We start from the raw sequence: 18,128 nt of genomic DNA, 5'->3' as shown, positions 1-18,128 counted from the left end.
GTGGCCGGGACGACGGTGGGGATCGAACCCATGCGGCTCGCACAAAAGACCGTTCCTCTACCAGGTCAGCCAAAGGGGAACTCCCCGTTAGCCAAGCTAGCGGGAACGTCTTTTCAACTGGGACCCAGGACTTTCATCCCGCTACACATCTCCCCACCATTTTTGACTTCGTCCCGAAGTCACAGGTGCATGTTAGCATACTCTGTGACCCGCATCCTGTTCGTGACGCCAGATTGAAGCAGCAGGACCTTCGTGGCCGGGACGACGAACCCACGTGGCTCACACCAAAAGACCGTTCCTCTACCAGGTCAGCCAAAGGGGAACTCCCCGTTAGCTAAGCTAGCGGGAACGTCTTTTCAATTGGGACCCGGGACTTTCATCCCGCTACAGAGAGAAGGACCAAGGTTAGATTCTGAGCTGGTCCTTACTGTATGGAGTTTGCATGTGTGGGTTCCATCTGGGTGCTCTGTCTTCCTCTCACTTCCTTGACATGCAGGTTAGGTGAACTGGCGACTTGAAATTGACCATAGATTAACTCAATCATATTCTCACTCACATCTATCTTTATGTACTGGTGCTATAATAGACTGGCAGCCTCTCCAGTGTGTTCCCAGCCTCTCGCCCAATGACTGTTGGGATCTGCTCCAGCTCCCCCATGACCCTTAACTGGAAGAAGCAAGTACAGAAAATGAATGAATTCCAGATTTGGGTAAAAGAAAATTAGTTTTCAATTGAGACTCAATTAAAAAGGAAAGAAACCTGCAGGGGAAATGCAGTTTTATGAAACATACTTTGAAGTCCAAAATAAGTTTAGCAAATGTTGGGAAGCAAATGGCATGGGGATGCTAGCAACGTTTAGCCAATTAAAAATATATTAAATAATGTGTTGCAGAAACAAACAGTTATGATGGCTGTTGCATTAAATGAAAGGAAGCTGCTGTATGCGACACCCCCATGTCTTTTGTTGAATTTGCCATTAGTCATAATAAGTGTAACAACAATAATAATTGTAGTAAAGTGAAGTCCGGATTGAAAAGATGTTCCTGCTAGCTTGGCTAACAGGGAATTCCCCTTTGGCTGACCTGGTAGAACTCTGGTCTTTAGTTCGAGCAGTCCGGGGTCCAATCCCACCGCCATCTTGGCCACAAAGGTCCCCCGGTCACAATAATAATAAAATTAGGATTGTCACCAATCCTGTTCATGATGTTCATGGATGTAATTTCAAGGCGCAGTCAGGGGCTGGTGGGTGTCCAGTTTGGTGACCTCAGAGTTGCATCTCTACTTTTTGCAGATGATTTGGTTGTGCTGGCTATATCAGATCTGATGCACATTGGGCAGATTTGAGGCAAAGTGTAAAGCAAATGGGATGAGAATCAGCACCTACAAATATGACACCATGGTCTTGTGTCAGAAAAGGATGGATTGTCCCCTCTGGGTTAAGTGAGAGTTACTGCCCCAAGTGGAAGAGTTTAAGTATCTCGGGGTCTTGTTCACAAGTGAGAGCAAGTTGGAACATGAGATCAATAGATGGATTAGGACTGCATATGACATTTTAAAGACACTGTACTGGACTATCATGGTGAAAAAGTAGCTGAGCCAGAAAGGGAGACTCTCGATTTACACTCCTTTCCTCACCTATGGGCATGAGCTTTGGGTAATGACCAAAACAAATAGCTCACAGATACAAGTGGCCGAAATGAGATTTCTGCATTGGGCATCTTGCCTTTCACTCCAGGACTAGTTGGGAAGCTTGACTATCTCGGAGGGACTCAGAGTAGAGCCGCTACTTCTTTGCATTGAAAGGAGTCAGCTGAGGTGATTTGGGTACCTAGTGAGGATGCCCCCTGGTCGTCTCCGTGGGAGGTCTTCCAGGCAAGCCCAACTGGGAGGAGGCCCCAGGAAAGACCCAGGCCATGGTGTAGGGATTATATTTCTTAGCTGGCTTGGGAAGCACTCGGGATCCCCCAGGAAGTGTTCAAAGACTTGGCTGAGGATAAGAAAATGTGGGATGAGCTGCTTGGCCACCATAACCCAGATAAGTGGCAGAAAATGAATAATAAATAATAATAATATTTTTTATTTAGAAACTACTTTCAAGACAAAAATTACATAATACTCTACAAACTACTGTAATAGCGGTTGTGGTCAAACATGACTGCAGACAGCATATGTGAGGATTCTTTACCACGTCTGTCTGACTTTTTGATTGAGCAGTGCAAAACTGTATCTATATGAAATATAACAAATACAGTATTGTCAGGTTCTATATTCTGTGCTTCTAAGAGTTTTTGCAGTGATTCTTCTGAGAGGATGAATGAAGGAATACGTAGTGTAAGGGCTCCAAAGTGCAGCTCACTCTGTTTAATCGATTATTTCTAATTAAATGCACTGTGCCTTGAGTATTTAACCTTTATTTAAATAGGTTAGTCCCATTGAGACCAAGATCTCTTTTGCAAGGGAGTTCTGGGCAGTTATAAAGTTTCCAATTTCCACTGAAAAGTTTCTGCTATTTGCAAGCAGACAGACAAAATTACATGACTGCAACAACTGTTTGGCTTGTGTGTAGAATAATGCACACAAATACGAGGTCTGTCCATAAAGTATCGTACCTTTTTATTTTTTTTAAACTATATGGATTTGATTCATATGTTTTCACGTCAGACAAGCTTGAACCCTTGTGTGCATGCGTGAGTTTTTTCACGCCTGTCAGTGACGTCATTCGCCTGTGAGCACACCTTGTGGAAGGAGTGGTCCCGCCCCGTCGTCAGATTTTCATTGTCTGGAAATGGCGGAATGATTTGGGGGTTTTTTTTTCCATCAGAATTTTTTCAGAAGCTGTTAGAGACTGGCACCTGGAAACTATTCGATAAATGTATCTGGCTTTCGGTGAAAATTTTATGGGCTTCACAGAGAATAAGGTCTGTTAGTACAGCTTTATGGACCCCTTTAAGGACGCTCAGTGCACCGCGCTCCGAGCTGCGACGACACGGCACAAGCCACCGGACCATTTCTGAGCTGATGGCTCTGTGGATACGAGACCGTCGTGTGCTCTTTCTCTGGTTATCACAAGAGCTGGACATCAGCCATTTTCCAGCAGATTTCACTTTTAACAAGAGATTTTGTCATGGAAAGCTGCGCGGAGGCTTCGCGCGTCACGACCGATTCGCTGATGAAGTGAGACAAAGGAACACCTCCATTTTGGCATGTCAGAGGACAAGTTTGGACATGTCTATCTCGGCTTTCAATGCTTACCATTCCAGTAAGTATCAGTGAAATTGTGGAGAGCTGGACATGTCCAAACTTGTCCTCTGCCACGCCGAAATGGAGGTGTTCCTTTGTCTCGCTTCCAAAGCGAATCGGTCGTGATGCACGAAGCCTCCGCGCGGCTTTCCATGACAAAATCTCGTTAAAAGTGAAATCTGCTGGAAAATGGCTGATGTCCAGCTCTTGTGATAACCAGAGAAAGAGCACACGACGGTCTCGTATCCACAGAGCCATCAGCTCAGAAATGGTCCGGTGGCTTGTGCCGTGTCGTCGGAGCGCGTCCTTAAAAGGGGTCCATAAAGCTGTACTACCAGACCTTATTCTCTGTGAAGCCCATAAAATTTTCACCGAAAGCCAGATAAATTTTTCGAATAGTTTCCAGGTGCCAGTCTCTAACAGCTTCTGAAAAAATTCTGATGGAAAAAACCCCAAATCATTCCGCCATTTCCAGACAATGAAAATCCGACGACGGGGCGGGACCACTCCTTCCACAAGTTATGCTCACAGGCGAATGACGTCACCGACAGGCGTGGAAAAACTCACGCATGCGCACAAGGGTTCAAGCTTGTCTGACATGAAAACATATGAATCAAATCCATATAGTTTAAAAAATAAAAATAAAAAGGTATGGACAGACCTCGTACAATAGATTTGTTTTTTGTGACTTTCCCATTAATTTCAGAGAGAGAACAATGTGATCAACTGAAATTAAAGATGATTAATGAGAGCAACGATGAATGTGGACAGCACCAACTATCTATTAAAGCTGTTCCCATGTGGGAAAAGCAGAAATGGATTGTTTTCTCAACAGATTAAAGTCGCCTTCTGGGTCCACTTACCTCCAAAGGCCATTAGTGCCTCTACCCTCAGCAGTATTCTGTATTCTTACACTGTTCCATTAACTTTCATTTTATGTGTGATTTTCATCACGATGATATACGTACATGCTCTTTTATTTCCCAGGGCTGTTGACAGCATCAGCTCCCTCTTTTCAGTCATCTCTCACTAAGAACATTGTTAATCTCTGCACATCTAGAAGATGACTTACTTTTACTTTACTTTTGACATATTCCTCTTCATTAAATGCTAAACAGCTGCACATCTGGGTGCTCGATACCGATTATTTTCTACTCCAGATAAGAGTACAAAAAAAATGGAACTTTGACAGGACAAAGTAATTAAAACCGCTATGTAATTTCTGCAAAACTGACATGTTGATGACAAGTGAGTGATCTGAAACCACTAATGCAAGCGACAAAATATCAATATTTGAGGCAGTAATACCACAAGTGAGGACCAAATCCAGGTTGGTTCCACTAATGAGAATTGAACCCTGAATGTATTGCTGGAATCCTAATGCGTCTATTATATCCATAAATGATTTGCAGAGGGGTCAGAAGGCTTGTTTACATGAATGTTGAAGTTACCATCAATCAGGATGTTATCTGCACAGGTTGCCAAATTGGACATAAACTCACCGAATTCATCTAAGAAATCAGAGTATGAGCCTGGGGGCCTATATACAATGACAAAGTAACATGATTGAGTTTTATTCTTCTGAGCTTGACTATATGTGGCATCCTGAACAGAGCAGATTGTCAAAAATGTTCAAAGAAGTTATATTTTATACCCTAAAGAGCCAGTAAACTAAACCCAGCTTTATGAATAAAAACACCACCTCTGTCTTGCTTTGTATCACGATGGACGTGACTAAATGTGTACACAGGTGGACAGACTTCATTTAAGGGGAGGACAGCAATAGGTTTCAGCCACGTTTCACATAAACCAAATCATATCTAGGTGGTGTTCCATAATTGGATCACTTACCAATATCGATTTTGAGGACAGTGAGCTTATGTTAATGAGACCCAAACTAAGGACCCCACGAGGGTTGAGGTGTCTAACACCAGCAAAGCATTGGGACATTTTGTAACAATGCATTTTTGGATGTGTAATTTTAGCAATGAAACAAAATACTGCAAAAATGAGAAGTATATCCTTGACCATTAATAATTTACCATATTCCAATTTATCCAAGATTAACAGTGTCATAAACATATATTGATGTTTTCAAGTTATGCTCCTTTTGCTCTTTGATACACATTAAAACCAAAGAGTATGACGTTGAGCTTCAATAGCATTTGAGTTGATTAAGGTATACGTAAACAACAAAGCATTGGGACAGTTTGGTAAAATTTATTTTTGGAAGTGTGTAAGTGACATGTGAGCAGGGATTGTCTTAACAATGGTGTCTTCCATCCTCCTCAACAACCAGGAGAGTAAACAAAAAAGTAATTTCACTTCATTTTCACAGAAACTGTACAACATATGAGTAGCACAAGAAACACAAATGTCCAACCCAAGTACTTCTGAGGTCAATCCAATCTCAAACACACTGAAGGCATACCGTCCGTACTGGTACTGGTGATTTGGATGCAGATGTGTTGTCTTTAAAATCCCATTCAGAGATTAAATAAAATAAAAAACCTTACAGTTTTTGTTGTGTTTGCACTTCAGTTCATTCGGCCCAAACACTTAAACCCTGCAGCTGCAGTGCTGTACTGGAGGAGATATATGGATATCATGCCACGTATTGATATGTTCAAATATAATGAATTAAAACAGTGAAGTGAGACGGGTTTGGACGAACAGCTGCAGAAAGGATCACAGAGACTACAGAAATGAAAAGAAGTGCACGTGAGCGTATGAATCATCCAGCATAAAGTATTACTTCATAAAGACCTCTTTTTTGCAGTGCTTCTTTTCTGCTTTTCTCTCTTTTGCTTAGAAAACGGTGAAACCGATGACTAGAGATGTGACATATGTGAACAATAATACAAAAAAAGGGGGGGGGGGAATGACCCTCTCAGTTCAGCCTTCATCTTTTGTTGTTTTATCCTCTACATCCTTATCGGTGTCTAAATCACTGTGGAGGCGTTTGGTCAGCATATTTCTGCTTCTCTCCTCCTTATTCCCCTGCTTCAGCCCGATTGTCACTGGTAACAAAAAAGACGAGATTAAAAAAAACAAGCTGCCATTATATTCAAGGGCAGGCATGAATAGACATTTTCATCAAAGTAACATTTGAATTCTTTGAGATGCTACGTGGTCTCTTTAAAAAAAAACAAAAAAAAAGTCACTCACAGCTTCCCTGATGCTTGTGTGAAACCCACCTGCCGATGGAACTAAATAGTCTTCAGCTCTGCCGCCGCTGTTGCCGTGACTGGCGCTAACCGTCTCTTTCTGTTCCTCGTCTGTGACGATTCTCTGTCTCGCGCTCTCGAAAACAGACTTAATGACGATTGAATCCTCGTAGATCTGCGGGATAAAACACAAACAATTACAGCATGGTTTGTTCTTTACCGGATCAATATCCTTCACGGCTAAAATAAATGAATAAATACAGGAGATGTTAAAATGCTATCAACTCTTGGAGTCGGGGAGAGTAATACATGAATGCATTGTTGAATTTCTGGATGTGAAACAAGTTTGTACTGTAGACCGCAGGAACTAATTTGACAAACTTTGCAATAGTACCTCAGTGTGTTTTTCTGCATTAACGCTGCCATCACAGCAGACGTGACTTATTTTTGCTAAAGATACTGACGCAACCACATCCCATGATAGATCCTGGCTTTTGAACTTATTGCGGATAACAGTCTGAATGGTCCTTTTTGTCTTTGGTCCAGAGCACATGGCTCCCTTTCTTCTAAAAAAGATCTGGAATACTGATTTGTCTGACCACAGTACATGTTTCCACTGTGCGATGGTCCAACCCACGTGCCTCCAAGCCTGGAGACATCAATGTCACTTCTGGACAAAGTCAACAGGAGGCTTCTTTTTAAAACACAGTAAAGTTTTAAGCGGCATTTGTGACTGTAACTCCATATTGTAGTGGTTGACAAAGGTTTCCCAAAATAATCCCTTGCCAATGTGCTTATATCAGCTATTGATGAATGATGGTTCTTGATGAAGTGCTACCTCAAAAACATACATCGCTAACAGCAGTATGACATTGAGCTTCAACAGTCAGTGACATCCATATATTGTACTCTTCAACATGAGTGGCTTTATCAACAGATACATTTTTTGAAAGATACTGCAGTCATATCTATGCAAACTATGAACTAGAAAAGAACAGATCCAAAACTAGGAGAATAATCTTGCACTTCAGATGCATCCTAACTTATCCAAAGATGCATAAACGTGAACCATTTGAAAGCGGTATTTTGAGTTTGAGTGTTTGAATACAATGTATTTACTATACTGTTTGAGATCTGTGATCAAGAAAACTAAATCAAACAGAATTATAAATCTTGAGCATTTAAATTTGTGCATATATACTCAAACAAGGGATTTTAAGTAGTTTTCGCATAGACTTTCATTTTAAATATTGAAATTTATGCAAATATACTTCAGCACATGTGATTTTAAAGGTTTAGCATAGATTTTTTTATATACAGCAGTGCATCAATCATATTAGTTTCTCCAACTTTTGCCAAGAAACGTAGACCCAAAAACATAAGTATTCTCATGCACATCAAGAACACCATAACATGTAACAACAATCACAAATTGAAAAAGGTCATTTGTTTGATTTCAGGAAGTTACACTGTTCCCTTTGATCTATGATGGATACAGCTCTGTCCCACAAAAAAACAAAAAACACATGAATAAGCGTGGATTGATTTGGCTATTTTTAAAAGATCCCCCCATGGACAAAAGTTGCTGTACGGTACATAGGAACCAGTTGGTCCCAGTTTGCCCCAAGGGAAAATTAAAAATTCTGTTTTCTTCTAATAGTCCAGTCAAGTTATTCAATTTAAGGCTTCAACCCACCACTAATTGCAATAAATAAATGAATATGGGATTCTTCTCTGATCTACCCCAGGAATAATATTTAAAAATAGAGAACAGTAGAGGGGGTGGAAGGACCCACAATATGCTCATTTATGTTAATTAGGTATGAACAGCAATGGAAATCAGTCAAACCACTGGACATCTTGTATCTGTTATCAAAAGGAGGACTGAAATAGTATCCAAATTCACTTGGGCACTCCATTGATGTTCATATCTAATTAACATAAATTAACATATTTTGGGTTCTTCCCCTCCTTCTATTCTCTATTTTAATGTTATTCCTGGGGTATGTCAGAGGAGAATCCCACATAAAAAAATTTGTATTTATTTATTTATTTTCTTTGCTGCAATTAGTGGTGGGTCAAGTCTCTATGACTGAACTCTAACTTAGCAAATGACCTTGGTTCTTACCTGAGATCCTTCCAAATTATAAGTCTGAGCATTGTGACACAGGAGGAAAATATCCTTTTCCAAGTCGCCAACACTTCTATACTTGTGATTGCGAACGCGTTCCTGTGAAGCACATGGTCAGTATCTTTATTGAATCATCATCATCATTATTATTCAACATCCAACTATTAGCACACCATCTGCAAAAGCAACTCAAGAGATTGTCTTCATGTGAGAGAAAAACCAAAACATACACTCAACAAAAATATAAACGCAACACTTTTGGTTTTGCTCCCATTTTGTATGAGATGAACTCAAAGATCTAAAACTTTTTCCACATACACAATATCACCATTTCCCTCAAATATTGTTCACAAACCAGTCTAAATCTGTGATAGTGAGCACTTCTTTGCTGAGATAATCCATCCCACCTCACAGGTGTGCCATACCAAGATGCTGATTAGACACCATGATTAGTGCACATGTGTGCCTTAGACTGCCCACAATAAAAGGCCACTCTGAAAGGTGCAGTTTTGTTTTATTGGGGGGGATACCAGTCAGTATCTGGTGTGACCACCATTTGCCTCATGCAGTGCAACACATCTCCTTCGCATAGAGTTGATCAGGTTGTCAATTGTGGCCTGTGGAATGTTGGTCCACTCCTCTTCAATGGCTGTGCGAAGTTGCTGGATGTTGGCAGGAACTGGTACACGCTGTCGTATACACCAGTCCAGAGCATCCCAGACATGCTCAATGGGTGACATGTCTGGTGAGTATGCCGGCCATGCAAGAACTGGGACATTTTCAGCTTCCAAGAATTGTGTACAGATCCTTGCAACATGGGGCCGTGCATTATCCTGCTGCAACATGAGGTGATGTTCTTGGATGTATGGCACAACAATGGGCCTCAGGATCTTGTCACGGTATCTCTGTGCATTCAAAATGCCATCAATAAAATGCACCTGTGTTCTTCGTCCATAACAGACGCCTGCCCATACCATAACCCCACCGCCACCATGAGCCACTCGATCCACAACATTGACATCAGAAAACCACTCACCCACACGACGCCACACACGCTGTCTGCCATCTGCCCTGGACAGTGTGAACCAGGATTCATCTGTGAAGAGAACACCTCTCCAACGTGCCAAACACCAGCGAATGTGTGACCATTTGCCCACTCATGCAAACCAATTGTTTCAGCAGCTGTCCGAGTGGCTGGTCTCAGACGATCTTGGAGGTGAACATGCTGGATGTGGAGGTCCTGGGCTGGTGTGGTTACACGTGGTCTGCGGTTGTGAGGCTGGTTGGATGTACTGCCAAATTCTCTGAAACGCAATACATGAGCAACAGCTCTGGTTGATATTCCTGCTGTCAGCATGCCAATTCCACGCTCCCTCAAATCTTGCGACATCTGTGGCATTGTGCTGTGTGATAAAACTGCACCTTTCAGAGTGGCCTTTTATTGTGGGCAGTCTAAGGCACACCTGTGCACTAATCATGGTGTCTAATCAGCATCTTGATATGGCACACCTGTGAGGTGGGATGGATTATCTCAGCAAAGGAGAAGTGCTCACTATCACAGATTTAGACTGGTTTGTGAACAATATTTGAGGGAAATGGTGATAGTGTGTATGTGGAAAAAGTTTTAGATCTTTGAGTTCATCTCATACAAAATGGAGCAAAACCAAAAGTGTTGCGTTTATATTTTTGTTGAGTATACAATCAGCACAGATGAGACCCTTCTCTTTGCTGGATATTTATACTCACTGATGGCTGATTATGTGTGAGCTAATCAACCCTTATGAAAACATGAACATTCTGAAATAATTTTGGTCTTTAGCACAGGGTCAGGTCTGGGAGCAGGTGCTAGTGCCACACGTCGCCACTTCCACTACACAATATCACCACCTTGGATCCTAGATGGCAGCCACCAGGGCAGATAACCGGTCGCTCTGGACCTTGTGAAATTAAAGCCCTGGTCCCACCAAATAATTAAGGATGAGCAATGAGCCACGCAGCATGTGGGTTTTTTTTTTTTTTTGCTACAAGAGAGTTTATTCAACTATCGTGGGAGAATGGTGGCACTTAGAGGCACTATCTTCGGCTAACGCAGCTCATCTCCGAGCATGGTGCCAATTTCAAGATGTTCAAAATTTTGCAACAACAGTGTGGGGCAGTTTGTGTACAAGTTACTACAAGGATTTTAGAGGCATGTGCATGGTGCTTACGAGTCTGCTAAAAGCCCATTATCCCAGTGCCTAGCAGCTACGTAGGACCTGAGAGGCTATTTTTGTAGCGGCTGCCCAATTCCACCTGCTCTGTGCTCCGGACGCTGTATATAAAATTATTTTGCAGCAGATTATAAAAATTTTCTGCCAAACCTTGGATGCTGAAAACACCTCTAATCGCTTCTGGAATCACAGAAGACTGTTTCATCTGGACACGTTTTCCTCTCTTTCCTGCTCTATGAGGAAACGTGTGGGAGGGGTGGAGGGTAGGACCAAACGTGCATGTTCGTTCGCCATTCGAGGCTCTAATGAGCAGTCGGTTGTGGCTCACTAGAGGCTGCTACGTGGCACATGTGGGGTGCAGAGAGGCACATAGCCGCCTTAGTAGTGGATATGTGATAGATGAAAACGTGGGTCACACAATGAAAACAAAGGTTGTGTTCTATGTTGTAATGTTTAGAAGCAATGCTGTCATAATACCAATGGACCAAAAACAAAGTGTTCACAGTTATTTACAATACTAATTTTGAGGTGAGTGATTTTCTCACGCTGCACTGGATTTTAAGGTTCCTGCATCTGTCAAATCCCACTTAAACCATTGATAATTATTAGTCATTATTATAACTGCTATTACGACTCTCCACCCAGCTGTAAAAGTGTACCAGCTTTGACTGGGGAAGGACAGTAACTTGTGATGGACTGGCATCACACCAAGGGGGAGTCGCAGATCCTCATCTGCTTCATACTAATGTATCCGCAACTAAGTAATGGCACCAGTGGGTCTTAGGGCCTACATAGGACTTATTTCGTGTTTTAGATGATATTCACAACAGACAGTGGCAATGTTTCTTTTTGATTTAAGGAATAAAATCTGACATTTGTTTTTCATAGTGCAGAGATGGTAACAGCTTTACGGGAGTTGTGTTTAACGGCACATACCCTGATCCGTCTGAAGTCCACAGGCTTCCGGATCAGCTCATAATACTCAGGTACCTCCTTCCTAGATGGAAGCTGCACAAAACCTTTACTGATCTGTCGCCCCAACCTGAAAATAATAATAAAAAAATTGCAATCATGTTACCTCATTTTGCCAAGAAAGCGATGAATGTCTTTTACTTTGCTTATATATATATATATATATATATATATATATATATATATATATATACATACACACACACACACACACACACACACACACACACACACACACACACACACACTCAACAAAAATATAAACGCAAAGCTTTTGGTTTTGCTCCCATTTTGTATGAGATGAACTCAAAGATCTAAAACTTTTTCCACATACACAATATCACCATTTCCCTCAAATATTGTTCACAAACCAGTCTACATCTGTGATAGTGAGCACTTCTTCTTTGCTGAGATAATCCATCCCACCTCACAGGTGTGCCATATCAAGATGCTGATTAGACACCATGATTAGTGCACAGGTGTGCCTTAGACTGCCTACAATAAAAGGCCACTCTGAAAGGTGCAGTTTTGTTTTATTGGGGGGGGATACCAGTCAGTATCTGGTGTGACCACCATTTGCCTCATGCAGTGCAACACATCTCCTTCGCATAGAGTTGATCAAGCTGTCAATTGTGGCCTGTGGAATGTTGGTCCACTCCTCTTCAATGGCTGTGCGAAGTTGCTGGATATTGGCAGGAACTGGTACACGCTGTCGTATACGCCGGTCCAGGGCATCCCAAACATGCTCAATGGGTGACATGTCCGGTGAGTATGCCGGCCATGCAAGAACTGGGACATTTTCAGCTTCCAAGAATTGTGTACAGATCCTTGCAACATGGGGCCATGCATTATCCTGCTGCAACATGAGGTGATGTTCTTGGATGTATGGCACAACAATGGGCCTCAGGATCTCGTCACGGTATCTCTGTGCATTCAAAATGCCATCAATAAAATGCACCTGTGTTCTTCGTCCATAACAGATGCCTGCCCATACCATAACCCCACCGCCACCATGGGCCACTCGATGCACAACATTGACATCAGAAAACCGCTCACCCACATGACGCCACACACGCTGTCTGCCATCTGCCCTGGACAGTGTGAACCGGGATTCATCCGTGAACAGAACACCTCTCCAACATGCCAAACGCCAGCGAATGTGAGCATTTGCCCACTCAAGTCGGTTACGACAACGAACTGGAGTCAGGTCAAGACCCCGATGAGGACAACGAGCATGCAGATGAGCTTCCCTGAGATGGTTTCTGACAGTTTGTGCAGAAATTCTTTGGTTTTGCAAACCGATTGTTTCAGCAGCTGTCCGAGTGGCTGGTCTCAGACGATCTTGGAGGTGAACATGCTGGATGTGGAGGTCCTGGGCTGGTGTGGTTACACGTGGTCTGCAGTTGTGAGGCTGGTTGGATGTACTGCCAATTTCTCTGAAACGCAATACATGAGCAACAGCTCTGGTTGATATTCCTGCTGTCAGCATGCCAATTGCACGCTCCCTCAAATCTTGCGACATCTGTGGCATTGTGCTGTGTGACAAAACTGCACCTTTCAGAGTGGCCTTTTATTGTGGGCAGTCTAAGGCACACCTGTGCACTAATCATGGTGTCTAATCAGCATCTTGATATGGCACACCTGTGAGGTGGGATGGATTATCTCAGCAAAGGAGAAGTGCTCACTATCACAGATTTAGACTGTTTGTGAACAATATTTGAGGGAAATGGTGATATTGTGTATGTGGAAAAAGTTTTAGATCTTTGAGTTCATCTCATACAAAGTGGGAGCAAAACCAAAAGTGTTGCGTTTATATTTTTGTTGAGTATATATATATATGTGGTATAAATGCTTCAGATCTTTCCAAAAATAATGATTAAATTACACTGTCTCCAGTTATCAAGTATATTTTAGCTGCATTTCCACTTTATACAGTTTATCTTCTTGTCTGAAGTGTGACAAGGTTCAAAATAGGGGTTCCTTATCCTGGTCAACACAATTTTTCTTGCATGAAGTTTTTCAATGGATTTTGGGTAATTCTGGGCTGCTGAATCAGAATCTGGTGTTACTTTTTGTCAAATACATCATGTTTTTGAAATATGAAAACACATTTCTCGTGTCAAGCATTGAACCAAAAGCTGCAGTCTTGCACACCTCTTCAGCACCATAAACAATATTACGGCTCATTTACATTTTTTGCAGACCTGGTTTAAAATTATGCTTTTGAAGCTAAGCTACTTTGGTGCATGATTAGTGGCATCAAACTCGTCAATAAATGAGCAACTTTTGCGTAATCCATCAAAATGGAACATGCAGACTGCAAAAAACGTGACGTGCTCAAGGAAATCTGAGCTCAGACTTGGCTTCAGCACACCAAAATTACCCCAGATTAGTTTTTACAGTCCATGCAACGAAAGAAAATGACCAGGTTTTCAAAAGTTCCAACCAACAATTCAACTTTAGTTTAGACTGCCACAAGAAAAAAAAAAAAAAGGGACCAAAGCTAAGAGGGTTTTTTTTTTTTTTTTTTAATCATTTCAAATTTAAATGTTACAGGCAGTTCATTTAGGAGACTGAAATGTTCAAAGCTAAAACTGCAGGACCAGAAGGATTTTCTTAAAAAGATGTGAAATTGTAACTACAGTTTATTAGAAGACCAACAGGAGACCGGAACATAGATTTGATACGTTTTCTTGCACAAAGATCCTTCTCTGTGTCTGACATGTTCAAGCCAGTGACACAGGGAATAAAATTAATCTTTGGAGGTGCTGTTTAAACGCTCATGAAGTACCTTCAAGTTTCATGAAAACTAAAATAACTTTGGTCTTCAGTTAGGACACACAGTAGGAATCTAAACAGCCTCCACAAAAAGTGGTCTCACCCGTCCTTGTAGTTTATAACCATATCCACCAGTGTGTTTAATGTTCTGGTCAGTTCTGGAGGGTTTGGAGGCAGTTTCTCTGCTGGGGGGCGCCCTCGCTTTCTTTTCACCTTCTCCCCGGCTTCTTGCCCCATCTGGAGCTGCTTCTCTCCGGGATGATCACCTTTACGCTTCTTCAGACTAATGTCCTCTTCCATTTCCTCCAAGGAACCGTTCTCTTCTGCCTCAGGCTGAAACAAGAGGAAACATGGTTCGAATTACGGGAGGTATGGGGGGAGTCTGACACCTCCAAAAGAGACTTGGACTTACAGGTTAAAAACCATAGACTGTATATGCATATATGCTGGAAAAACCCTCCTCCATAGGTTTTCTGAAGGGCAGTTTTGAAGCTCAAATAGTGCTCCAACTAAGTCCCAGCCTCCCATGAATGGGTAAAGAGGTCGAGTGTGAACAAGACTGTGTGTGGAAAATTAAGGCTGAGCACAGCACCATCTCAAAGTTACAGAACAAGCTAAAGCTAACAGGCTAACCTTGGTTCAGGTGTTTTATTAATAGATATTTTTCTGGACTGGGTGATGGTTTTCAACATGGTAGGATTAGGTTTGGGTATTAAAAATTATGGATGGTTTATTGCCTCCGTAACTGTGGAGGAACAGTGGAACTAATGTCGTCAAGGTCCTGATACCTGCTAACAGTAACAACAAGGCTAGCATACAAATTAAAATGACAAACATTTCACTGAAGGAAATACTGAAGTCCAGACTCCTTACATGGTCTGTTAGAACATTAAACTGTACAGCAAACCAGTTTAGCTCAGATATGTACAGAAATATGCTCAGAAAGTAGAGACACTGTTAGTCCACAACAGCTAGCAGCCGCTGTTGACATCGTGTGCTAGCAGGGCTCGGTATCTTTGTCTGAAATGACAAATATTCCAATATGCAGGTGAACCCTGTTAACTCGCGATTCGGCTTTACTCAGTACATTTGTTGACCATGAAAAGTTAGACTAGTGTATATTTTTTTGCTTAACTTCATTAACTCACAGTCCGATTTTGTGGACCCCAACTCACGTGAGTTCATGGGGTTCACTTGTATTTCCCATATTTGTTCATTTTAAATTTATTTATACAGTGCATTAGTGGTTAGCTCTGTTACCTCACAGCAAGAAGGTCATGGGATCACTTCCCACCTGGGACCTTTCTGTGTGGAATTTGCATGTTCTCCCCATGTTTGCGCGAGTTTCCTTCGTGTGCTCCAGCTTCCTCCCACATCCAAAGACATGCAGATTACGTGGACTGGAAACTTTAAACTGTCTGTAGGTGTGTGATAGTGTTTGTCTGTCTATATGTGGCCCTACGATAGACTGTCATCCTGTCCATGGTTTACATCACCTCACACCATATGACTGCTTGGATAGGCTCCAACTCCCTTGTGACTTTTAATTTTAATTGGAATAAGCCACACACACACACACACACACACACACACACACACACACACACACACACACACACACACACACACACACACACACACACACACACACACACACAGCTAAATCCAACCCAGTCTCAAGTTTTTTTTCATGCTCCCATCATGAAATGAGTCACATTTTCGTGACTTTTTTTTAATCTTATTACTAACCTTACCCGTAACCAGACCCCCCCGCATCACTTTTCATTTTGTGCACCGAATAAATTCATTGTCCCGTTATGAAAATTTGGCATTTTTCATGACAAGATCACAAACCAATAGATTAATGTATATTTTGTGATGCTGAATCACGACATGCCGTGACATACGAGGTCTGTCCATAAAGTATCGTACCTTTTTATTTTTTTTAAACTATATGGATTTGATTCATATGTTTTCACGTCAGACAAGCTTGAACCCTTGTGCGCATGCGTGAGTTTTTCCACGCCTGTCGGTGACGTCATTCGCCTGTGAGCACGCCTTGTGGAAGGACTGGTCCTGCCCCATCGTCGGATTTTCATTGTCTGGAAATGGCGGAATGATTTGGGGGTTTTTTCCATCAGAATTTTTTCAGAAGCTGTTGGCACCTGGAAACTATTCGAAAAATGTATCTGGCTTTCGGTGAAAATTTTATGGGCTTCACAGAGAATAAGGTCTGGTAGTACAGCTTTATGGACCCCTTTAAAAGACGCTCAGCGCGCCGCGCTGCGACGACACAAGCCACCGGACCATTTCTGAGCTGATGGCTCTGTGGATACGAGACCATCGTGTGCGCTTTCTCTGGTTATCACAAGAGCTGGACATCAGCCATTTTCCGGCAGATTTCACTTTTAACTAGAGATTTTGTCATGGAAAGCCGCGCTGAGGCTTCGCGCGTCACGACCAATTCGCTTTGGAAGTGAGACAAAGGAACACCTCCATTTCCGCGTGTCAGAGGACAAGTTTGGACATGTCTATCTCGGCTTTCAATGCTTACCAGTCCAGTAAGTATCAGTGAAATTGTGGAGAGCTGGACATGTCCAAACTGTCCAACTGACATGTCCATAAAGCTGTACTAACAGACCTTATTCTCTGTGAAGCCCGTAAAATTTTCACCGAAAGCCAGATACATTTATCGAATAATTTCCAGGTGCCAGGCTCTAACAGCTTCTGAAAAAATTCTGATGGAAAAAACCCCCAAATCATTCCGCCATTTCCAGACAATGAAAATCCGACGACGGGGCGGGACCACTCCTTCCACAAGGCATGCTCACAGGCGAATGACGTCGTCACCGACAGGCGTGGAAAAACTCACGCATGCGCACAAGGGTTCAAGCATGTCTGACGTGAAAACATATGAATCAAATCCATATAGTAAAAAAAAATAAAAATAAAAAAGATACGATACTTTATGGACAGACCTCGTATAAATGGTAAATGGACTGCAATAATATAGCGCTTTTCCATTTGCATCAGACACTCAAAGCGCTTTACAATTATGCCTCACATTCACCCCGGTGTCAGGGTGCTGCCATACAAGGTGCTCACTACACACCGGGAGCAATAAGGGATTAAAGGCCTTGCCCAAGGGCCCTTAGTGATTTTCCAGTCAGGCGGGGATTTGAACCCATGATCTTCTGGACTCAAGCCCAACACCTTAACCACTAGACCATCACCTCCCCCAAGACATATGGTAGGCTCACAAAAACGTCGCCCCAAGGTGCTTTATTAGAGTACCGAGTAACCTTATCCACCTCGTGAAGAAGCACACTGGCAACAGTGGTAAGGAAAACTGCCCCAGGTATTTCTGAATACAGGAAGAAACCTCAAGTAGTCCAGAGTCAGTGGGGTGACCATCTCCTTCGGCCAAACTACCTGTCACAATGAATATATAAGCAAAGCACAAAAAAAAGGGCAAACATGCAAAGGCAGAAATATTGCAACTAAGCAAGCATATTCATGTATAGAGTCAAGTGAATGTAACAATCAATGGCTCTAAAAACATCCCCATTCCTATCTCTTCTCACTGAATGGAATACACCTGGTGTTCAAGCAGGAATACCCCCAAAACTC

General features: G+C 42.2%; 1 protein-coding gene across 4 annotated transcripts in view; it reads right to left on the bottom strand.

The window, feature by feature from the left end:
* Positions 1–6,042: 6,042 nt before the first annotated feature.
* The window catches only part of LOC117529764 (probable global transcription activator SNF2L2), a 33,232-nt gene continuing 21,146 nt past the window's right edge, over positions 6,043–18,128 (bottom strand). For 2 of the 4 annotated variants that reach the window (XM_034192618.1, XM_034192620.1), the window contains 5 exons: positions 14,602–14,831; positions 11,685–11,790; positions 8,536–8,637; positions 6,438–6,582; positions 6,043–6,260 (listed from right to left, as the gene is read on the bottom strand). In XM_034192618.1, coding sequence (XP_034048509.1) covers positions 6,136–6,260; positions 6,438–6,582; positions 8,536–8,637; positions 11,685–11,790; positions 14,602–14,831 — 708 coding nt within the window. In that variant the 3' untranslated portion in view covers positions 6,043–6,135. Of the gene's footprint in view, positions 6,261–6,437; positions 6,583–8,535; positions 8,638–11,684; positions 11,791–14,601; positions 14,834–18,128 lie in introns of all 4 variants that reach the window. The other 2 variants (XM_034192619.1, XM_034192621.1) reach the window with 1 other exon arrangement.

The sequence above is a fragment of the Thalassophryne amazonica genome, chromosome 17 (genome assembly GCF_902500255.1).
Source record: "Thalassophryne amazonica chromosome 17, fThaAma1.1, whole genome shotgun sequence".
Lineage (NCBI taxonomy): Eukaryota > Metazoa > Chordata > Actinopteri > Batrachoidiformes > Batrachoididae > Thalassophryne > Thalassophryne amazonica.
The sequence above is the reverse complement of the archived record's forward strand: the minus strand, read 5'-3'. Positions and strand labels throughout refer to the sequence as shown.